Source organism: Canis lupus, chromosome 26 (assembly GCF_003254725.2).
Source record: "Canis lupus dingo isolate Sandy chromosome 26, ASM325472v2, whole genome shotgun sequence".
In the NCBI taxonomy this organism is placed as follows: Eukaryota; Metazoa; Chordata; class Mammalia; order Carnivora; family Canidae; genus Canis; species Canis lupus.
The window spans coordinates 25,057,603-25,078,754 of NC_064268.1; the positions used below are offsets into that span (position 1 = coordinate 25,057,603).

At 47.1% G+C, this 21,152-nt stretch overlaps 1 protein-coding gene across 1 annotated transcript; it reads left to right on the forward strand.

Annotated features, from left to right (window-relative positions):
- Positions 1-6,831: 6,831 nt before the first annotated feature.
- YWHAH (tyrosine 3-monooxygenase/tryptophan 5-monooxygenase activation protein eta) lies at positions 6,832-17,993 on the forward strand. Its single transcript, XM_025474655.3, has 2 exons — positions 6,832-7,040; positions 16,518-17,993. The coding sequence occupies exons 1-2, from the start codon at positions 6,954-6,956 to the stop codon at positions 17,169-17,171; spliced, it is 741 nt and encodes a 246-aa protein (XP_025330440.1). The 5' UTR covers positions 6,832-6,953; the 3' UTR covers positions 17,172-17,993.
- The last annotated feature ends 3,159 nt before the right edge of the window (positions 17,994-21,152 follow it).

Genomic DNA, 21,152 nt, shown 5'->3' on the forward strand with positions numbered 1-21,152 from the left:
GGCGGAAGCCCAGGGTATCCAGCGTGAACAGCAAGCATTGTTGCAACAGGCCCATCTTACAGAGGTCAAAACTGAAGCTCAGAGAGGTACAGCCCCTGGCCCAGGCTTCCCCAGCTACTGTGGAAGAGCAGGATTTGAGGAAGGTCTGAGTAACTCTCAACCCGGGAGACCTCCTCTGCCTTTCAGCCTCCTCTGACCTGCAATCTTGCCTTCCTCCCCCTTGCTCCTTCCCTTATCTTATCTCCCACCCAGCTGTCAATTAGTCAGTTAGCTGTCCGCCAATTAAAAGTGCTCTGCCTCCTGAAAGACCTTGCCACTCGCAATGAGGGCTCTAGTGGAATTTCTGCAGTACGCGAGAGTTGTGATCAGATTCAATTAAGCATTTGTGGAGAGGCGCGTCCCGCCCGGGGGTGGGGGCTCAGATGAGGAATGATTCCCCAGTGTTTACATTCTGCAAGGGAAATGGCAACTTCCTTAGAAAGTGGGAAGCAGGTGGTGTAGGTGACAGAGTGTGAGCTTGACAGAAAGACCTGAGTGCACATCCTGACTGCCCCTACTAGCTCCATGTGGATCAGACTCCAGGCTAATGACCGAGAGTAAGTGAGCTTCAGTTTCCCTATCCGTTGGAGTGGATAGAAGGGGAATCCCCACCTCATCGTTGTCATGAGGATGAAATGAGACTGTATGTGAAACTGCATAGCATCATGCTTGATGCCTAACAGCTGGCCAATACACATCACCTTACCAAAATAACTATGCACGAGGTGGATATCAGAGTCCCGAGGGGAGCTGGGGGAGGGGCAAGTGCTTCCTGATGAAGAACCTGGAAGGCTCCCTAGAAAAGGTGAGGTCCCAGCTGGGCATCAAAGGGCTTCAAAGCAGAGGAAGAGGCAGCAGGATGGGAAAGGATCTTTGAGTTGGTAGAAACTCATGGGTGGAGTCTGGGAACTTGGTGAACCTAGGATGCTCAGGGAGTAGGTCATGAGCATGGAAAGGTGGCCAAGGGGCATGTGACCAAAGGCCAGGAGGGAGGAACTTATATCTTTTAAGCGGAGAATGGGTCCTACCTATGACCTGGGTGGGCCTGCACTGTGTCTGTGTCTCCTGTGTCTGCAGAGGCCAGGCCCCTGGGGTCAGCCTTCTCCTATGGCTTTGGTCCTCCCAGGTCCCTTTGCTTCCTGAGTCAGGGCCAGCCCACCATTCTTGTCTGGAAGAAGACAGAGGGCTGTAGCAATCTGCTCACCTCCTACAAACATACTAGGTAGGAAAAGATGGTTTTTAGCACAGTTGCCTAGCAGAAACCTTGGTGGAAACTCCACGATCCTTTCCCTTACTTCCCAGGGTGTGGCTTAAGTAGCAGTGGCGGGTGGTTATGCTCACAGCTCAACAACCAAAACGTTCTTAGGTGTTCAGGGGCAGCAGTGGAAAGAATGGTGAGGGTAGAATGGGTCTGGACGCTGGCTCCTGCCCCCTGCTGTCTGTGTTGCAGTTGTGCAAGACACTTAACCTCCTTGGGCCTCGGTTTCCTCGTCTGTAAAATCGGAACCACAATACTGACCTAACCTCACTAAATGGGCATGCACTGGGACACTGCTGCCCCTCAGCCTGCTACTTGCTATGGAGTAGGTCCCTGTTGCCCTCCTCCACTCCACGTTTTGACGGGGTCCAAACACTGGTCCTTTGAAGCCTCCCTGTTTCATCCTCTTGAGTTGCCATACCGTTGTTTGCTGAACCGCCACCGGTGAAATATCCTACCATCCATCAGCGCAGCCTCCCATTTTGCAGACAAGAAATCCAAGGCTCAGAGAGAAGCTACAGCACTCTCATGCCACGCAGCTCACCTGGTTCCACCTCAAGTGGGAATCACACAGAAGCTTGAGGCAATTACCCAGATGGTTCCAGCCAAAGGATCTAGAAAATTCTGGTTAAGAAACACAAGCTCCTTGACCATCTGCAGAACTGAAGTTAAAAGCCCTTTTTTGCCCTTATTCTAACTGTGGTCCCTTGGGGGACAGCTTCGCCTTCTTCCCTCAGAGCTGAACTCCTCTGAACCAGCTTGTGGGGGGGTGGGTGCTGAGAACGGGCTCTGAGCTCTCCACTGGCTCACAGATTGTCGCTACCAGGACATTTTCACACTTCATAATACCAAAAGCTGCGTTTGGGAGCTGATCTGCTCCTGAAGTGGGCTTTGACAGAATAGTGGAGGACTCTGGATGGTCCTGAAATCTGTGGGCTCCGGCTGGTCTCAGAGCAGTGGGTGGGAAGGGATAGGATGCAATTTGGGATCAGCAAAAGGACACTGGGGCCATAACAAATGACAGAATGTGGGCATGGGTGGGAGGCTATGGGCAACCTTTCTAGGTCTCATTTTCCTCATCCATATAATGAGGATAACGACCTCCTTCCAAGAGTTATAAGGATTTGGTGAGATAGTTAATATGAGGGGAAAACTGTTGAACCTTGGCCAGCTACTGCTCTTGCTGGTGGTGGTGGTACCATTGTTTGGGGTTGGCAAGACTGCCTGGGCAGCAAGAGGTCTGCATTTGGGGAAAAAAAAAACCACTAAAATCCTATCTGCGTGACATGAATCTGTGGGCAGGCAGCACGTACTGCTCAAGATGGTAACCATGCCGACAGTGTGAAAGCCATCTTTCCAGAGCAGTACCTAGGTCTCCTTTGTAGTATGTCCCTTGGTGTCCAGACTTCTCAGGGAGCTCGGAATGTCCCAGAGTACCCGAGGGAAAAAAAAAACAAAAAAGCAGGACGTGCCTTTTCTGGGTCACCTATTCACTCAGCTCTGGCGAGGGTTCTGGCATTGCTTTGGAAATCCAGTCCTGCAGGAGGAGCAGTCATCAGCCCTTGCTCAGGGTGGGATGCAGCAAGGAATCATCTGTTCTATGGTCATGATGGCTGGTGCCTCCCGTGTGCTGCCACGGTGCAGGTAAGGAACATAGGTGCTCTTGCTGATCTCCGACCCAAAGAAATAGGTATCGTTAATCCTGTTTTAGGTACTTGTCCAAAGGTACTCAGCTGGTAACTGGCAGAGTAGAATTTGAAACAAAGTTCAGATCCTTCTTCCCCAACATGCACACCACTCACATGTCCTTGGGTAGCCAGGGGCAGTTTGCTCTGTTCCCTGAGCGAGACCCTGTACCAGATGAAGATGCAGCAGACCTGGCCGCTGCACTGAGGATTTGCTCTGAGCTCTGGGCAACACAGTGTGTTTGGCCTTAAGCATTAGTTTCCTTGACCTGGTTTGGGGGCTCTCTGGAGCTGTTCAAAGGCCATGTTTACTGATGGGACTTAGAGCCCTGGGAGTTGATGTCCTGTCCAAGGCAGCTGTCCTGAGCTTTATTTATGAGAGGCTTTCAGGAGTTGGCAGCCCTTTCCAGAGGGTGAAGATGGGTGCTGGTCAGAGCCTACAGGTAGGGGGGCTTGTGGGTACTTTTTACAATCTGAAGGACCCTGAAAGGGAGTCACACCGTGAGCCCCCCCCTTTTTTTAAATTTTATTTATTTATTCATGAGAGAGGCAGAGACACAGGCAGAGGGAGAGGCAGGCTCCATGCAGGGAGCCCGACGTGGGACTCAATCCCCGGTCCCCCGGATCACGTCCTGGGCCGAAGGTGGCGTTAAACCATTGGGCCACTTCTCAGCTAAAATCACAGAGCAGCTGTATGACTACTCAAATCATGGAACATTTTTAAACCAGTTTCCTCATCTGTAAGATGGGAATGGAATCTGTACCTACCATACAGAGGAATCTGTACCTACCTTACAGGGGAATCTTGAGGGAAAAAAAATATACCCATTTCTGCAAAGCTCCTTGCCCAGAATATGGCATATGTTCTTTCAAGAGTGGGAGTGGATGAAGTCACCCAGGAGAGGATGGAGTAAGAAAAGCAGAGGGCCTGGGGCAGAGCCCTGCAGAACCCCAGTATTTTAGGGCAGGCCGAGAATACAAGCCCACATAGGAGACCAGAGAAGAGGAACAACAGAGCAGCAGAGGGAACCCAGAAGAATACAGGGTCATGAAAGCTTGGAGGAGAGCCTAAGAAGGGGGAGCAGTTGTGCCCAGTGTATTCAAAGGGGCCACGAAGGTGAGAACTATGAAATGACCTTGGAGTGACAATAGGAGGCCACTGGTGGCCACAGTGAGAGGGAATAGAGTAGGAACAGACCCAGAATATACTGAGCTTGAGGGATGGTGGGAGGTGAGGAAGTGGAGGCAGCGAACTTTGGTAAAAAGGAAAGAAAAGCTTCATGGGAGAACCAAAGCGTCCCCCATTTGACAGAATTAGAATGCCCTAGTCTACCTAATTTTCACTGTTTTGAAATCAATCTGAGCCCAACATGACCAGAAAAGCTAGAAGGGCTGTAACCTCTCTAAGAGCTGGAATGAACCACCGAAATCCTCCCGTCAGCACTGACCCTCCTCCCACCTCTCACTGGAACCCCATTTTCATGGAGGGTGGGGTGGACAATTAATTATCATTTATCATGTTCTTTAAAGATATCCACCAGGGGAAAGATCAGCCTAGTTTGTTAACCTCAATTCCATTTGTAGTTAGCAAAGGTGACTCTTTAAAGCACGGTGAGGGATCCCTGGGTGGCTCAGTGGTTGAGCATCTGCCTTTGGCTCAGGGCGTGATCCCAGGGATCGTGTCCCACGTCGGGCTCCCTGTGAGGGGCCTGCTTCTCTCTCTGCCTATGTCTCTGCCCCTCTCTCTCTGTGTGTCTCTCATAAATAGATAAAATCTTAAAAAAAAAAAAAAAAAAAGCACGGTGCAACCTGCAGTGGGAACCTTCTCCCAGATGCACACTCAAATCCTGTTTCATGGGTACTGAGGTCCTCATTATAGCATCACAGTGAGGAGAAGGTGGCTCAGAGGCAGGAGACCTAGTATGGGGACCCCAGCTCTAACTCACTGTGCAAACTGAGGTTCACCTCTTCTGCCCCTAGTTTCCTGCCTCAGTTTCTCATGGGATAAAGGGTCAGATGACAGTGACTCTAAATGTCCTGGCACCTTGGACATTTTAGGATTTCTCTTCTACGGTGCATTTAACAGTCTTTCAGGTTTAATTGCTAGATAGTAAAACTAAGGTCCAGTTCCCGTCTTCTCCCTGCAAATGCATCTTACTCTTCAGAGCAAGATTCTTGGCTCAAAATACGACTTCCACACCTCTTCTGGTTCCCAGGGATCCAGGGATAATGAGTCAAATCTTCAGACTGGCACTTAAAACACTCCATTATTTCATTTTGCCCAACCTCATTTCCCACTGCCCACCTCTCAGATTTTCTGTCCTCACTGCCAAGCCTTTGCCTGTGCTGGACCCCACTCCCTTATACCTTTTCCGTCTCATCTCCCACAAGGTTCAGCTTACCTGCACTTACGTATTTAGATATAGCTTATGAGACAAGAGGATGTATCCTTATTCTGTAGCTACTCCTTCCCCCAGTGCTGAGCACGCAATAAAATTCTCAAAGAGACTAAGGTCCCTTCTCCTGTGCTACCCTTGGGATACCCTTGTACTTGGGTGAGGCTATGTTTCAGTCATTGAGATTTTCCTAGTTTGTCCGAGGCCCAGCCTCTGGGCCTGGCATGAGCGGCCCTCAGCAAAGAATGCCACAAGTGGGGCGCCTGGGTGGCTCCGTGGTTGAGCCTTGCCTTTGGCTCAGGGCGTGATCCTGAGGTTCCAGGGCTGAGTTCCGCATGGAGCTCCCTCCCTGCAGGGGGCCTGCTTCTCCCTCTATGTCTCTGCCTCTGTGTCTCTCACGAATAAAAATAAAATCTTAAAAAAAAAAAAAATGCCACAACTGGGAGGGCTTAGAGACCAGTCAGCCCATCCAACCCCCTCTTTGCCACAGAAGGAAGTTCAGACTGGGTTTGAACTCAGATCCTGGCTTCACCACATACAGGCTGTTTTAACCTTGAGCAAGTCATTAATCTGGCTTGAAAATGGGGAGACCAGCTGTGCCCACCTGAGGGGTGTGGGTTGAGAGGATTATGTTTATGCCGATACGGGCCTACCACTGGGCTGGGTAGGTAGGTCGTGGACATTACTCCTCCCAGCCCCCCCCCCCCCCCCCCCCCCCCGGTCCCTCCTCTGGTGGAGGCCCAGGGCTGCAGCCCGGTGGGTGTGAGGCGGGCGGGGTGCTGTCCGCAGAGTCCAGACCCGACGGTGCCCTGGGCAGCACAGATGCTCCCGGTGCAGGGCGCGTCCCCACGGGATCTAGGCCTGCAAGGCGGCGGGGCGGTCCCGGCCCGCCCCCTGGGGCACACGGCCTCCTGGCTTCTCAAACCGTACGGTTATCTGCTTTTTTGGGTCCTTCTCAAGGCAGACCTCCAACCTGGCCTCAGAGACGCCCTGCGAGGAGGAGCCATGGCACTGAGCTACCTACGCAGCCGCCGTCACCGCGCCCCCTCCCGGGCCCGGGCCCGGGCTCCGCAGTCCCCACCCCACTCCCTTCTCCCACCTCCACCTCTGCGGCGGTAAAATGCAGCACTCGCAGAGCGCCTGCGCAGCTCCCGGCCCCGGGGGGGGGGGGGGCGGCGGCGGAGGTGGCGGCGGCGGCTATTTATAGTAGGTGACGTCACCTTGAAATAGACCGTTAGGGCCGGCCCGCCCTTCCCCCCTCCCACTCCCGCCGCTCCCCGCCGCCCGGCCCGGCGGCTCCCACTGCGCAGGCGTCCTCCGCCCTCCCATCCCCCCCCGCGCGGCCGCCTGTCCTCCCTCGGCGGCGGCGGCGGCGCGAGCCACAGCGTGCGGGGCGAGCCAGCGAGAGGGCGCGAGCGGCGGCGCTGCCTGCAGCCTGCAGCCTCGGCCGGCCGGCGAGCCAGTGCGCGTGCGCGGCGGCGGCCTCCGCGGCGACCGGGGAGCGGACGCACGGACCGGCGAGCGGGCGAGCGGGCGAGCGGTGCGGGCGCGAGGCGAGGCCGAGCCACGAGCGACATGGGCGACCGAGAGCAGCTGCTGCAGCGGGCGCGGCTGGCCGAGCAGGCGGAGCGCTACGACGACATGGCCTCCGCCATGAAGGCGGTGAGCGCGCCGGGCGGCGTAGGGGAGGGATGGGCGGCTGGGCGGCAGCTCCCTCCGGGCCCGGGCCGATCCCGCGACCTCGCTGGGCGCGGCCGCCCGCCCGGAGCCCGCGCTTCCCGCGCCGCGCCGCGCCGCCCCGCCCCGCCATTTCCTGCGGCCGGGCCGGGGTGGGGTCGGGGGGGACACGGCCCCTCGGGCACGGTTGGGCCACAGTGGCCCCTGGCGGGCCGGGTCGCCGCGTCCCAGCTCGGAGCCGGGGTGGGGGGAGGGGTGCCCGCACTCCTCGTCCTAGACCGTTCCGCCCCGGCCGGGGCTCCCCTCCCTTTCGCCTGCCTCCGTAACCCCAACTTGCAGTACGGAATCACCCAGTGAGCGGCTCCCCGCCTGCCGCGACCTCGGTCGGCGAGATTCCGATCCGTAATACGCCCCGCCCGCCCGCATCGTTCGCGTTCCGTCTTCCCACGCCTGGCTCCGGCTTTGTGTGCGAAGACCCCCCCCCCCCACCACCCCACCCCACCCCACCCCGCCCCCCTGCAGTCTAGACGTGCACGCCAGCGCGAGGGCGGAGGGCGGAGGAGCGCGGCGGGTGTGGGACCCCACTCCCAGGTTTTCGAGGCAGCGGGCATCTGTCCGGAGATCAAATGGGACGTGACTTCTTGGCAAGACAGGGCTGTCTGTGCCTTTGCCTTCCCGAGACCCACCCGCCTCCCTCGTCCCCCCTCCCCCCTCCCTAGATTGATTCTGCAGCTTGATTTCCGGCGAAGGAGTCGTGCCCAGCCACACCCTAGCACATACCGTGATCAGGCACCTGCATAGATGAGTCCCCGTTATCCTCTTACTGCCCCTCTGTCTTCTAACTTTATTTTACGTTTTCTCTAAATGAACATTACTTCTCCGCGTCAAGGTCACACAGTGGTAGAGCTACAACTGACGGCCACCAACCTGCTATGTTCAACCAGTGTACCTCATCCTCCGGAGACCTGGGAGGATCCGCCTGGGCCCCACCTTAGACCTAAAGATTCTGCAACTCTAGGGGTAGGACTCCGAAATCTACACCCTAACCAGCGCTTATGGCCATCTTTAGCAGGCTGAAGCTTGACAATTACTCGACTTAAGGCTCGCTTGTCCTCTTGCTGGCCTTGTGACATTTCTCATTCATCTACAAATTGAGAGGCTTGCTAAAATTTCAGAATCTTTTGAAAAGCTGCTTTTTCAAAAGCTGCTTTTAAGGCTTTTGATATTAATATCATTTGAAATATGTTGAGGAGGTCAGTATTTAGGATTAACCCGCTAAGGAAGACACTTGAAGAGGTATCTTTCCTGTGGTGTCCTTGTTACACATGGCACTAGGTGTGTTTGGAAACCACTACTGCCACTCATTTGTTGATTCATCGGTGATCCTGATCCGAGCACTGGCATGGTGTCACGGGTTAGATAGTCTAAACCAGGGACACTCTAGATCTGGGATCTGAATGAAGTCTTTATAATTCAGGGGACCTTCTTTAAGGACGTAAATGTAAAAATATATTAATTTTGCAAATTTTACAGAAACAACTGTAAATGTATTTTCTCTGAAGGTTCTGAGCTTAATTTCCTTTGGGATAAGAGCCACTTCCGTTCACACAGCAAGCCACACTTGAATGAGTGTCTTTTTCCCCAGTAACGAAGTGGTAATAGGATTGTGCAGGCTGAGGCCTCTCTAGACGTTTTAGTGAGGCCCTTGTTCACCCAGTGAATGGGGCTTAAATAAAGGTGAGTTGAGTGTCTAGGAAGAACATTCTGGAGCTCTGGGAAACCTGAGGCACCTTGAAATGGGAAGTAGGGAAAGGGTTGAAAGATGTAACTAGAATAAAATACAGTTTAGAGAGAAAAAAAATTGGCTTTCTGGTCTTCATAAGCAGGCTTGAATCATGCTATCCTGTAGCTAGAAACTTAGGTTCACAGATTTTCCCTGAGGCCCAAAGGTAGCATTTTGCAAACTAATAGACCCTTCTGTGTGTTGAGAATCTGTAATATCTATCTGAAATGATTGATGGGTTGGATAAGCCATCCAGCATTGAAAAATCAATCCAAGCTCCAATGATGTCATCTGAGAATTGTGATCAATCATTCCCTCAATGTAATTCCTTTTAAAAAGTCAGAAATTCTTTTGTCATCTAAATTAATGGAATATATTCATTGGAAAGGACTTTGCAAGCTTTAGTGGAAGACTGTTTCTTAGGCTTTACCTATTAAGTTGATATTTGTACATTCTTAATGTCCTTGGGGAGACTCAGTCCCCATTTTATTAATATAGTAGGCTTAAAGTAGAGCTTTGGAAAAAGGGAAACTCCAGTAACCCTTTGGGTTTATGTGGGCTTTCTTCAGGGTAGTGGAAGGGAAGGTAAGTAGACTGCTCTAGGGTAGATGGAGCAGCACGCCCGAGTGAGGAGATGTTCTGATGTCACCACTCTGTAACCTCGAAACTTAACATCTCTTGGCTTCCAGTCCTTTGCAGGGTAAAACTAGTAATGTTGGGGTTACTATCAAGTCATTTTTCTGTCTTTATTCTTCTAATTTGTTTTCTGTTCTCTTTATAATTTAAATGGTCACCTAATAATAATGCCTGCCTGTAATCATTGATGTTCATATCAGCATCACCTGGAGGATGGTGTCGGTAAGCTTTAAGAAAAATCATCCGTATTGGAAACAATGGTGTTGCCTCAAGTCACTTGAGAACCGAAGTTCCCTGCCTTACCCCATCCTTTGAAGAGGCAAGAAATCCTTCTGAAGTGAAGTAAAGGAGGGTCTTCAGGATCTCTTCATCTCCTACCTAGCAGCTTACAAAGAGTGTAATAGTGGAAAGAAGCATTGTGAAAGATTGTAAGAACTTAGGTCCTCTCTAGGCTGGGCTTGGAATGACCTTACCCAAATCGTAACCTCTGAAAAACGGATACTATACCATCTTGTGAGAAAGTGAAATAAACTGGAATAAACCTGTAAAGGGGGATGAAAGAGTCCGTGCATTAGACTAAGTGATTTAAGGAAAGAGTGTAAATAACCAGATTACTGGTGAATGAATACTCGTGGGTAGACGTAATTCATTCACATCTCTTATTGCCTTAAGTCATCTATTTTATATAGATTGTAATTTTGAGTTTATAAAACATCAGAATTAGTTACGAAAGCATGGTGTATTTTAACATTGATACACAGTTGATTACAAAAGTTGGCAAAGAAAAACAAAACAAAAAAAAGTTGGCAAAGGACAGAGAAATACATCTGAAGGCTTGAAGAATTATCTATAGAAACCTTGAGTGCAGGAACAAAGCTGCAGCTTAAAGAAACAGCCTGAGAGGAAGAGGCACTTGGCCTAACCAGTGGCAAAAACTCTTATTCCAACAGCTGTGAGTTTATGGGAAGTGGGGGAATGAGCAGGTTGTGTATAAAAGGAGAGCTCGGCTGAGTTGCTCAGAGTGAGACATAACCCGTGTTGCAGATATTAGAACTAAGGATGATTTTGAGGTGTACCAAAATTGTGGTTAGTGTGAAATCTTAAAGCCACATCAGTGCTGTAGTTAGAAATACATATAAACTAGGGAGTACTATTTCCCACCAAGTGGTCATTTGTAATGTAAGTATTGCTTTGCCATATACTGGCTGAGGAAGAAAAGGTTCTGGATTCTTGCAGTAGCCTGAATTAAAAGGACTTCAGATGGTGAATAGTTCAGAGCCTTGCCTGGAATTTCATATTAGTGGTAGATGCAGTGCCACATTTTCAGAAATGGTTTGGGAGGAGACACCCCAAATGTGTTTCATCGAGTTTATGGAACTTAATCATTTTCCGAATAGCCATTCAGTAAATGGTTGCTGTTACTCCATGTGTACATTCTCAATTTTCATAACTCTGGATGGGCTAACTCGGGATAGTTAACTTCGTTTTACAAATGAGATTTATTTATTTTATTTTTTTTTAAAGATTTTATTTATTTATTCATAGAGACAGAGAGAGAGGCAGAGACACAGGCAGAGGGAGAAGCAGGCATCATATAGAGAGCCTGATGTGGGATTCGATCCAGGGTCTTCAGGATCACGCCCTGGGCTGCAGGCGGCGCTAAACTGCTGCGCCACTGGGGCTGCCCTACAAATGAGAATTAAAGAGGTTAATTTTCTCGATGTCAGGTTGTAAAACCAAGATTTGAACTCTTTAATTTAGAACTCTCACTTTAACCTTGCAGGCCCTTTACACAGGTGGGCTTAGTGAACAAGTAATTTCATCTATCAGAAGTCATTTTTGCCAGGTTTGACTTCAAACAGAATCTACCACTGTGGTTCTTAGCTATAGCAGGGGAGTGTAAAAGGCAGTCTAACACATGGGATTTGCTTGTTCTCCTGAAGAACAGGAGTTGTCTTTTTTTTTTTTTTTCTTAAGCTTAAGAAGCAAAGTATTAATTGAATTTGAATTCTTGCTATGAATTAAGAAGTGCAGAACTATGTTAAGTTGTACTTGGGGTATTTTAAGAAATTGCTTGGCACAAGTTTTAAGTACATTTTATAAGCTGATGAGTCCTAACATTTCATTAGCTGGGTTATTGGTAAGATTCCTCCCAGTATCCAGGTTGGAGCCACCTGTCTTCTACCCCACCCCCCCGGGTGCTCTTTTTGCTCCTGGCTGCAGTGGCTTTTCCCTCGGGGTCGGGGGTGGTGGCACTTCCCTGCCATCGGAACCTGGCATAGCTTCTGAAGCTTTTGGTGCTGCTGCCTCCAGGGATGGTAGCATGCAGTAATGCCATTCAGATGGCTTGTATTTAATCCCTGCCAATTCCTACAAAAATGTTCAGTTTTGTCAAGAGGAAGAAAAGGCAGTCTCTCCATGATACAAAGGTGGCTCTTTTGACTAATGTTAAGCTTTGAGTGGACATTAACTACCTGAACTCAACTGCTCTAAGCTTGAAGTGTAGCTTCTCTTTGGCTTTCTAGAACTGCACCCTCACCCTGGTGAGGACAGGGAGCAGTCTTTCCAGGCCTGGGCAAGTGGTGACAGATGGGTACTTTACCAGCTTGGGACTAGGCAGTCCTCACTTTGAAGGTAGTAAATTGGGAAGAGTCTGCCAAAACTTTCATCCCCTGCCTCATGTTTTTTTTTTTTTTTTTAAATAACAGGACTCTGCCAAAGAAGCTTGAAGATTTTATGCTGTGAATATGTTTACCTAATTGTTCCTGAGAATTATTTTCTCCCATTGTAAACTCTTCTATCAAAAGCAGGCTTGTTGGTAGCAAGTGGGTGTGGGTAAAAGTATAAAAGATGGGCTATAAAGGATGGGAGTGCCCTTCAGAAGTAACATTTACCCTGACTTTAGTGATGCGGCCTGGCAGTCCAGGGGTGGCGTTTTTTGTTTGCTCAGTATTACTTTTGAAGTTGAATGTTTCCCAGATTAAGAACTTTAAGTTTCCCAAATAGTCCCTGTGCTATTTTTGGCAGTGGATCTATTTTTACTCACAAACACATAGTTTATTGCCTGGTGAGTTAGTGGGAGGAGGCCCTTAGGGATTTTTGAGTAAGCGAATGGTGTCATAGGAAGATAGATGAGTTAGTAGCCTATCAGGTTATTTGTAACTTAGTACTGCTGTGTAGTCTCAGAGCAGAGGAAATGGGGTGAAATGAGTACCCACCCCCACCCCCTGGCTGGGAGCTGGTGCAGCCAAAGGCAGCAGTATGGTATGGACATCAGTCAGATGGCTGGCCTGGCCTGGAGTCCAATCCTTTTTTTTTTTTTTTTTTTTTCCTGGAGTCCAATCCTTAAAGGAAGTGGAGAGATGGGCCTTTTTAAATGGGGACTGGTCTGGTGACTTAAGGTTTTCAGAGACTGTAAGTGGGATTAAGTGGGGTGGGAGGTGGGCAGGCAAACAGGAAGGCAGAAAGGCTGTGAACAGAAGTGAGAAGCCTGTTAGAGTGGTGCAGCCGCATGAACTTAGTGTCTGGAATGGCTGGCTGCCCTGAGGGTAGCTGATGTGTGGCAGAAATGAGGGTGTGTTGAAACTGGTTGGAGTAGAGAGCAGATTGAGAACCACTGGGCAGGTCTGTCTTGAAAATTCTGTCTTGTTTTTGCTTCATGTTCCCAGTTAGAAACCATTTGGAAACTTGAAATTGTAAAGCTGCACTAAATCATCTCCGTAGACTACCACATGCAGGTGACCATCCAGCTGCTTTAGTATCCGTGTGGTTGGGACTAGTAGTTTTTGTTTCCTTTCCATTGCACTACATTGCCTCCCAGTGTCTGCTGCTCTTAGTGTGTGTCCAGACTATTCCTTCGCTTTCCTACCTCCAGTATGGAATTGGAAATATTGGGAACTGATGCTGACTAATACTAATAAAGGTTATTTGTCCTAGGTATCACCAATCAAGACTGGCTGCAAATCTTGTTTGTTTTAATAGGCCATCTGATTTCGCCTCAGTCTATACTTTTCCAATCTAGGAAAAGCTCAGTTTCCTTTCGTTATCCAGTCAAGTAATGATCTTCCTCCCATAAGTTTCCCTTTCTTAACTGAGTTGTAACTCAAGAGTATTAAAAGTACTATTTAAACGTATCCAGTTTTTTCCTAGTTAGGGCCTGGCTGGGTTCTAAGAACAATGCTTGCTTAGCTGTTAGTCACACTCAGCTGATGCTGATAGTGATTCATTCAGACTGGCAGGAACCCAGATGATTGTTACATAAACACTAATATTCCTAGTAAATGATTTTTCTTGTGAAGGTGTCATACATATTGCCCAGTAGCCTTTTTGGGTAGTTTATTCCTGATGCAGAAGGGCTGCATGAATTCTTGAAACACAGATACAACTAAATTTCATTTACATTGATAACAACCTCATGCCTTCCCACACCTTTTTATTTTGCTCAGGAAAAATGGAATCCTAGAATATTAGAACTGAAGAGGTCCTTGGAAATCATTTAGGCCATTGGCCCTTAGGTTACTTCTGATCCCCAGACAGCGTCATATAGCTAGTTCAGGCTAAACCCCACAGCTTTCTTAGTTTTGTTTTGTTTTTGTTTTTGCTTTTGTTTTAGTAATGATACTGTCCATTGTACAAACACCCTGTGTGATATGTAAAGATATTTCACATATACACTCAATTTTAAAGATACACTCTGGGGAGTTACGTTGATATTTCTTTGTGACAATCTGATAAGCAGCTTTATTAGCCACAGGGTGAAATCTTAGTGACTCCTTATGGATATCATTTGCACTTTTATGTCAAGTGCCCTTAGATACATTTACTGCAGGATCTAAGAAACTCTTAGTTGTGTGCTTGCCTTCTGTTTTACTGAATATTGTCCTGGAAAAAGTGACTCATTTGAGAGGATTCAACAATCTGAGATTTGTCAGAGGATCAAAGTCGGAATTTTGATTGATAAGGGTTCTTTCTTAAAAGACCAAATTAACAAGTATCTATAAAGTCTCTATATTCCCAGTAAACAAATGGGAGTGTTTGAAGAAACTCCCTGGAGGAGAAAACCAATAGGGTTACAGGTCTTCACCTGGATTTGAAGGGAGCGTGGATTTGGGGTTAGAAGATTACCCAGGACTGGGGCAGATAACCTAGAAAAAGTGAGGGGACCACTCACATCTGTGTGAGGAGGAATGAGGAACCTGGTATGTAGGCAGCCCTCCTGGGGATGGGCAGAGGCAGCCTGTGGCCAAAGACCACCCTGAAGAACAAAGTGGGGTTGGGTTGATTGAGTAGGCAGAGGAGGAAAGAATCCAGGCTGGGGATTTGCAGCAAAAGAGTAGGGGTGCTGGGGCCAGGGAAATAGGAAAATTAGAAGATAAAATTGGTATTTTTATTGGGGAAGGTGTTGCTGGTAGACAATGAAGAATGTGGCCTTTACACATAATGATTATATTTGTTGCTTATGTTCTTGAATTAATTTTTTTGATCTTTTTTAGAATTTCTGATTCTCCACTGCTCAGTCTTTCAATCCATGTTAAAGCATGTCTGTTTTGATATGCTGTTAATAACTTTCTCCCCTGAACCTGGCTTTTCCCCCTGTCCCTCAATTTCAGGAATTTCTTTTTTCTTTGTTGAGTGTTTTATGGTTTCCTAAGAGTTTTCTTTTTTTTTTCTGAAAATTAAAGACCTTTACCGGTAAGTCATAATTAAGGAATTCCCCTACTTTATAGAGGGCAGTTTAGAAAATTCGTGGCTTTCCTGGACCACAGACCCAGGTTTTTCTGATTCTAGGTCTGTATTAGTTTCCTTGGGCTGCCAAAAAATGTACCACACGCTGGGTAGCTTTTTTTTTTTTTTTTTAAGATTTATTTATTTATTTATTCAGAGAGAGAGAGGCAGTGACACAGGCAGAGGGAGAAGCAGGCTCCATGCAGGGAGCCCAATGTGGGACTCGATCCTGGGTCCCCAGGATCACACCCCTGGGCTGCAGGTGGCGCTAAACCGCTGTGCCACCGGGTCTGCCCGCTGGGTAGCTTAAAACAGCAAATTATGCTGTTGCATTTGGGAAGGTTAGAAGTCCAAGATCAAGGTGTCAGCAGGCTGTACTCCTTCTGAAGGCATTAGGGAAGAACCTTTGCCTCTCTCTTAGCTTTTGGTGGCTCTTGATAATCCTTGGTGTTTCTTGGCTGATAGACACATCACTCCAATCTCTGCCTCCATCATCACATGGCATTCTCCCTATGTTTGTGTGTCTCCAAATCTCCCACTCCTTATAAGGGCACCAGTCACTGGATTTAGGATCTAGCCTAATACAGGATGACCTCATCTTGACTTGATTACATCTGTAGAGGTCCTGTCCCCAATAAGGTCACATTCACAGGTCCAAGGGTTAGTACTTCAGTGTAACATTGGGAGACACAATTCAACAACACAACAAAGTCCAGCGCCCTTAGTATTACATACATAGCTGGCTTGCTTGGAGTTGGCATCATGAACTACCTAAAGAAAGTTACAGCTTGTAAAATTTAACATTTCTCCTTAACATAATTGATGCTTCCATCCTTGATGGCCGGTCAGGGTTTCCTGTTAGGTAGGTCAAAGTAGAGCTTATAGCTGAGGAACTTTGCTTCCTTTGAGCAGCGGCTAGGGACACGTTACTGTCACTAATGATTTGGCAAATGAATTGTACGATCTTAACTCTTGATATAATACCTTTTGCAGAATAACTGAACCTCAGGGGTTTTTCATCCCCCACTAGGTACCACCACAATTTTTCCATAATTGTCTTTATCCCCAAACCTCTGCAAGATGAAGGCAACACCTTAAAAGACCTGAATTATGAATTTCTCAAATCCCTTATCACTGAATATTTTATTTCAAGTATTTATTCTTCTTTTTAGACTACAGTCTTCTTTCAGACAGGATCTATGTCTGACTGGTTTGTCTCTAGCTTGTCTGTGCTGGTTGCTGATGAGGTTCAAAGGAACCTCATCTTTCTAAGATTTTTGGATTTGAATCTTAGTGTTTATCTTTTGGGGATTTTGCAGGTGACAGAGCTCAATGAACCTCTTTCCAATGAAGATCGAAACCTCCTCTCTGTGGCCTACAAGAATGTGGTTGGTGCCAGGCGATCTTCCTGGAGGGTCATCAGCAGCATTGAGCAGAAAACCATGGCTGATGGAAACGAAAAGAAATTGGAGAAAGTTAAAGCTTACCGGGAGAAGATTGAGAAGGAGCTGGAAACAGTGTGCAATGATGTCCTGGCTCTGCTTGACAAGTTCCTCATCAAGAACTGCAATGATTTCCAGTATGAGAGCAAGGTATTTTATCTGAAAATGAAAGGCGATTACTACCGCTACTTGGCAGAGGTAGCTTCCGGGGAGAAGAAAAACAGTGTGGTCGAAGCTTCTGAGGCTGCCTACAAAGAAGCCTTTGAAATCAGCAAAGAGCACATGCAGCCAACGCACCCCATCCGGCTGGGTCTGGCCCTCAATTTCTCCGTGTTCTACTATGAGATCCAGAATGCACCCGAGCAGGCCTGCCTCTTAGCCAAACAAGCCTTCGATGATGCCATAGCTGAGCTGGACACACTAAACGAAGATTCCTATAAGGACTCCACGCTCATCATGCAGTTGCTGCGAGACAACCTCACCCTCTGGACGAGCGACCAGCAGGATGAAGAAGCAGGAGAAGGCAACTGAAGAGTCTTCGGGTCTTAGGCCCTTCCCTTCACCCACCACCCCCCATCATCACTGATTCTTCCTTGCCACAATCACTAAATATCTAGTGCTAAACCTATCTGTATTGGCAGCACAGCTACTCAGAGCTGCTCTCCTGCCCTTTGGGAAGCAGTTTCAGATAAATCTTCATGGGCATTGCTGGATTGATGGTTGCTTTAAGCCCACAGGGGCTCCCTTTTTCCGAATTGTGCAGACAAGTGCGTTCTGAATGAGGCATTCTACTATGCCTGTTGATCTATGTGAAATCCAAGCAAAAGCAATGGGGAAGTTTAGAAAGGAGAGTTAGCCAACATAGGCTACAGTTGATATTTAAATGATCCATTTAAAACAAGCTGATAGTGTTTTGTTAAGCAGTACATCTTGTGCATGCAAAAAATGAATTCACCCCTCCCACCTCTTTCTTCAGCTAATGGAAAACTGTTAAGGGAAGCTGATTAAAAAGAGACCACTTGCTCCTTTCCATCAACTTTATAAGAAACTGTTTAACGTGAGGTTTCAGTAGCGCCTTGTTTTGCCTCTTTAAATTATGATGTGCACAAACCTTCTTTTTCAATGCAATGCATCTAAAGTTTTGATACCTGTAACTTTTTTTTTTTTTTTTTTGGTTGCGATTGTTTAAGAATCATGGATTTATTTTTTGTAACTCTTTGGCTATTGTCCTTGTGTATCCTGACAGCGCCATGTGTGTCAGCCCACGTCAATCAAGATGGGTGATTATGAAATGCCAGACTTCTAAATTAAATGTTTTGGAATTCAGTGGGTAAATAAATGCTGCTTTGGGGATATTCTGTCTATGTGTGGTTTTCATTTCCCCCCCTCTCAAGGAGCTCTCTTACCAGGTTACCATTTTGAATCCTGGTTTTAGTTTCAAGCACCGAAGCATTTTTAGCACAGTAGGTTTTCCTGCTCTCTGATTCCAATACACATTTTGCAGTATACACATAAGACTCATGAGTTTTCAGTTTTCTGTGAAACCATTCCACATGGCCTCTCATCCACTCTTCCTGATAACTGGTGCTTCTAGTATGGAAGCTGAACAGACCAAAATGCTCAGTCTTCCTCTGTACAGCACCTGATCTGGTGAAAGGCCAAACCTTTGTTTAACTTGGGAAGGTGTAGCTTGACCCACCCTACTGAAATGTTGGTTGATATTTAACACTCAAGGTAGATACCGTGTCATACATGTCCTCATTTTCTTCATACCCTTTATTAGATATAATAAAATGGGTTCCTGAAATAAGGTTTAGTTAAAAAAAAAAAAAAAACTTTGAGTATTCTTTAAAGTAGAAGAACTTCCATCTGCACTTAAAAAAGGAAAAGGCTAGACACCTTAAATTCTCTCCCATCTGTCTACCCCAAGTCTTCTCTTTTTTTTTAAAAAAAACTTTTATTTATTTATGATAGTCACACAGAGAGAGAGAGAGAGAGAGAGGCAGAGACACAGGCAGAGGGAGAAGCAGGCTCCATGCCCCAGGAGCCTGATGTGGGATTCAATCCCGGGTCTCCAGGATCGCGCCCTGGGCTGAAGGCAGGCGCTAAACCGCTGCGCCACCTAGGGATCCAAGGCTTCTCTTGAGGCTTAGCATCCCTAGCTAGACTTCATTCTCTGGTGATAGGGGCTCGAACCCCTCGAATCCCTCGCAGTTCTGCAACTTGGTGCCCAGAACCAAACGTGCTTGTTAAGTGGATTGGTTCAATTTCACAAAGGTGTTAAGATACCTTTCTTAATCTTGACTAAAGCTTGACACTGGATTGGTGAGAATGGCCATGATCCAGTCTCTGTCCTTGAGCTTCGATTGTGGTGGAGCACAGACCTTCTAAGCCTTAGAAGTTTACCCTGTATGCTTATCCTGAAGTAGAGGTATGACCCATGTGCTCCTAACATACTAGAAAGCCTGTTTCAGGTTGTCCTAATTGCTAAAGTGGTTATTGAGTTTCACTTTAGTTAGTAGGTCAGGGTTTTTTTTGTTTTTGTTTTTAAGATTTTACTTATTCATGAGAGGCAGAGACACAGGCAGAGGGATAAGCAGGCCACAAGCAGGGAGCCCAATGTGGGACTCCATCCCAGGTCTCCAGGATCACACCCTGGGCTGAAGGCGGCGCTAAACTGCTGAGGGCCACCCCCACCCCCACCCCGGGCTGCCCAAGGTCAGTTATTTTAAAGCTACCAGCTTTATGTGGCCAAGATACTTAACTGTTATAAACCTGTAAACATTAAAACTCGACTACATTTGAAATGCCCTTCACAGAAAGAGCTTTAGGAAAAGAACTCATATTTTCATTTCATAGGTGTTTTATGAAATTTCGTCCCCACCTTGCAAATGAAGAAAGCTGAGGTGCAGAGGTTGTGAGTGAACCTTTGGCATTCATGCAGCTGGTAAGCCAGAGGATGGCCTAAGACTTCTAATCCAGAGTTCTAAGTGCCCTCCTGGGTTCTGACAGTGTCATGCTACAGGCAGCCTTGACAAGCCACACAACTTTTTGAGACTTCTATCTCTTGTTTTTTAGTAAGTATAGGATTTGTAGTATGTTTTCATTCAACTCAAAGTACTCTGTAAGGCATCTTTGGGAACGGGAGTATGGGAATGTAAGCACACATAATTACACTTCAGCCCCGCAAGTGATAAATAGTTTTGAGAGCACCTGGGGGAACTATAGATTACATATGCCATATACCTGGAAGGCTTCTCTATTAAAAAAATCAAATCTTTCGTTTTGCACACTCATGTTTTAAAACTTGTCAGGATAAATTTATGAAATGATAGGGTCGTCTCAATGTTACAGGAGGGGTGATGAAATGGCTTTCCCAGAGTCATACCGGAAAATTGGTAATAGAACCCAGACTAGCATCCAGATTCTTTAAGTCCTCTTTACTATGCTCTTGGGATGGAGAAGGAAAAATGTGGCATACATTCCATTCTGGGGACACTTTCACTGCTTTTAATGTTTTCATTTGGAGTTGAAGGAATTCTACTAGCCCCGTACTGGTTTCCCATTTTCCCCTACAAGCCCAAAGCTTTTTCTTCTTGCTCCTGAAATATTTTTCTTCTTTTAATATTCTCCTTGCATTGCCCCAACACCCAGATATTAAATTGGTGCTGTTGCTTCAGATTTTCAGTAACTCCTCAAGCCCTGCTCAAAAAACCATTTGTTTCAATTGGAAGAAAGGATATTGGATTCTTTTTTTTTTTTTTTTTAAGTTTGTATTTTAATCATCTAGTGCTCATGACAAGGAGTGCTCTTCTTAATTGCTATTACCTATTTAACTCCCTCTCACCTCCCCTCTGGTGACCATCAGTTCTCTATAATTAAGAGTCTGTTTCTTGGTTTGTCTCTTTTTCCCTTTGTTTGTTTTGTTTCTTAAATTCCACATACGGAGGATCCCTGGGTGGCTCAGTGGTTTAGCGCCTGCCTTTGGCTCAGGGTGTGATCCTGGAGTCCCGGGATTGAGTCCCACATCAGGCTCCCTGCATGGAGCCTGCTTCTCCCTCTGCCTGTGTCTCTGCCTCTCTCTCTCTCTGTGTCTCTCATGAATATAAATAACATCTTAAAAAAAAATTCCACATATGAGTGAAATACAGTATTTGTCTTTCTCTGATTTATTTCACTTAGCATAATCTCTAATTCCATCCCTGTTGCACATGGCAAGATTTCATTCTTTTTTTATGACTGAATATGGCTGTGTGTGTATCACATTTTCTTTATCAATCAGTGGACATTTGGGCTGCTTCAGGGTATAAGATTCTTGATAATGGAGCTATTGTCAGGTAAAAATGTTTGGCTATCTTAAATCTCTCCAGACTGGGGAGTCCTAGATGTCTCTTGGGTCTGTAAATGAGGCTGTACTCTGACTTTGGGGTCCGCCACACCATCTTCTATACATTCTTACAGACAGTTTTCACTTCTCAGGAGACCCTCCAGGGAAGCACAAACCCAGAATCA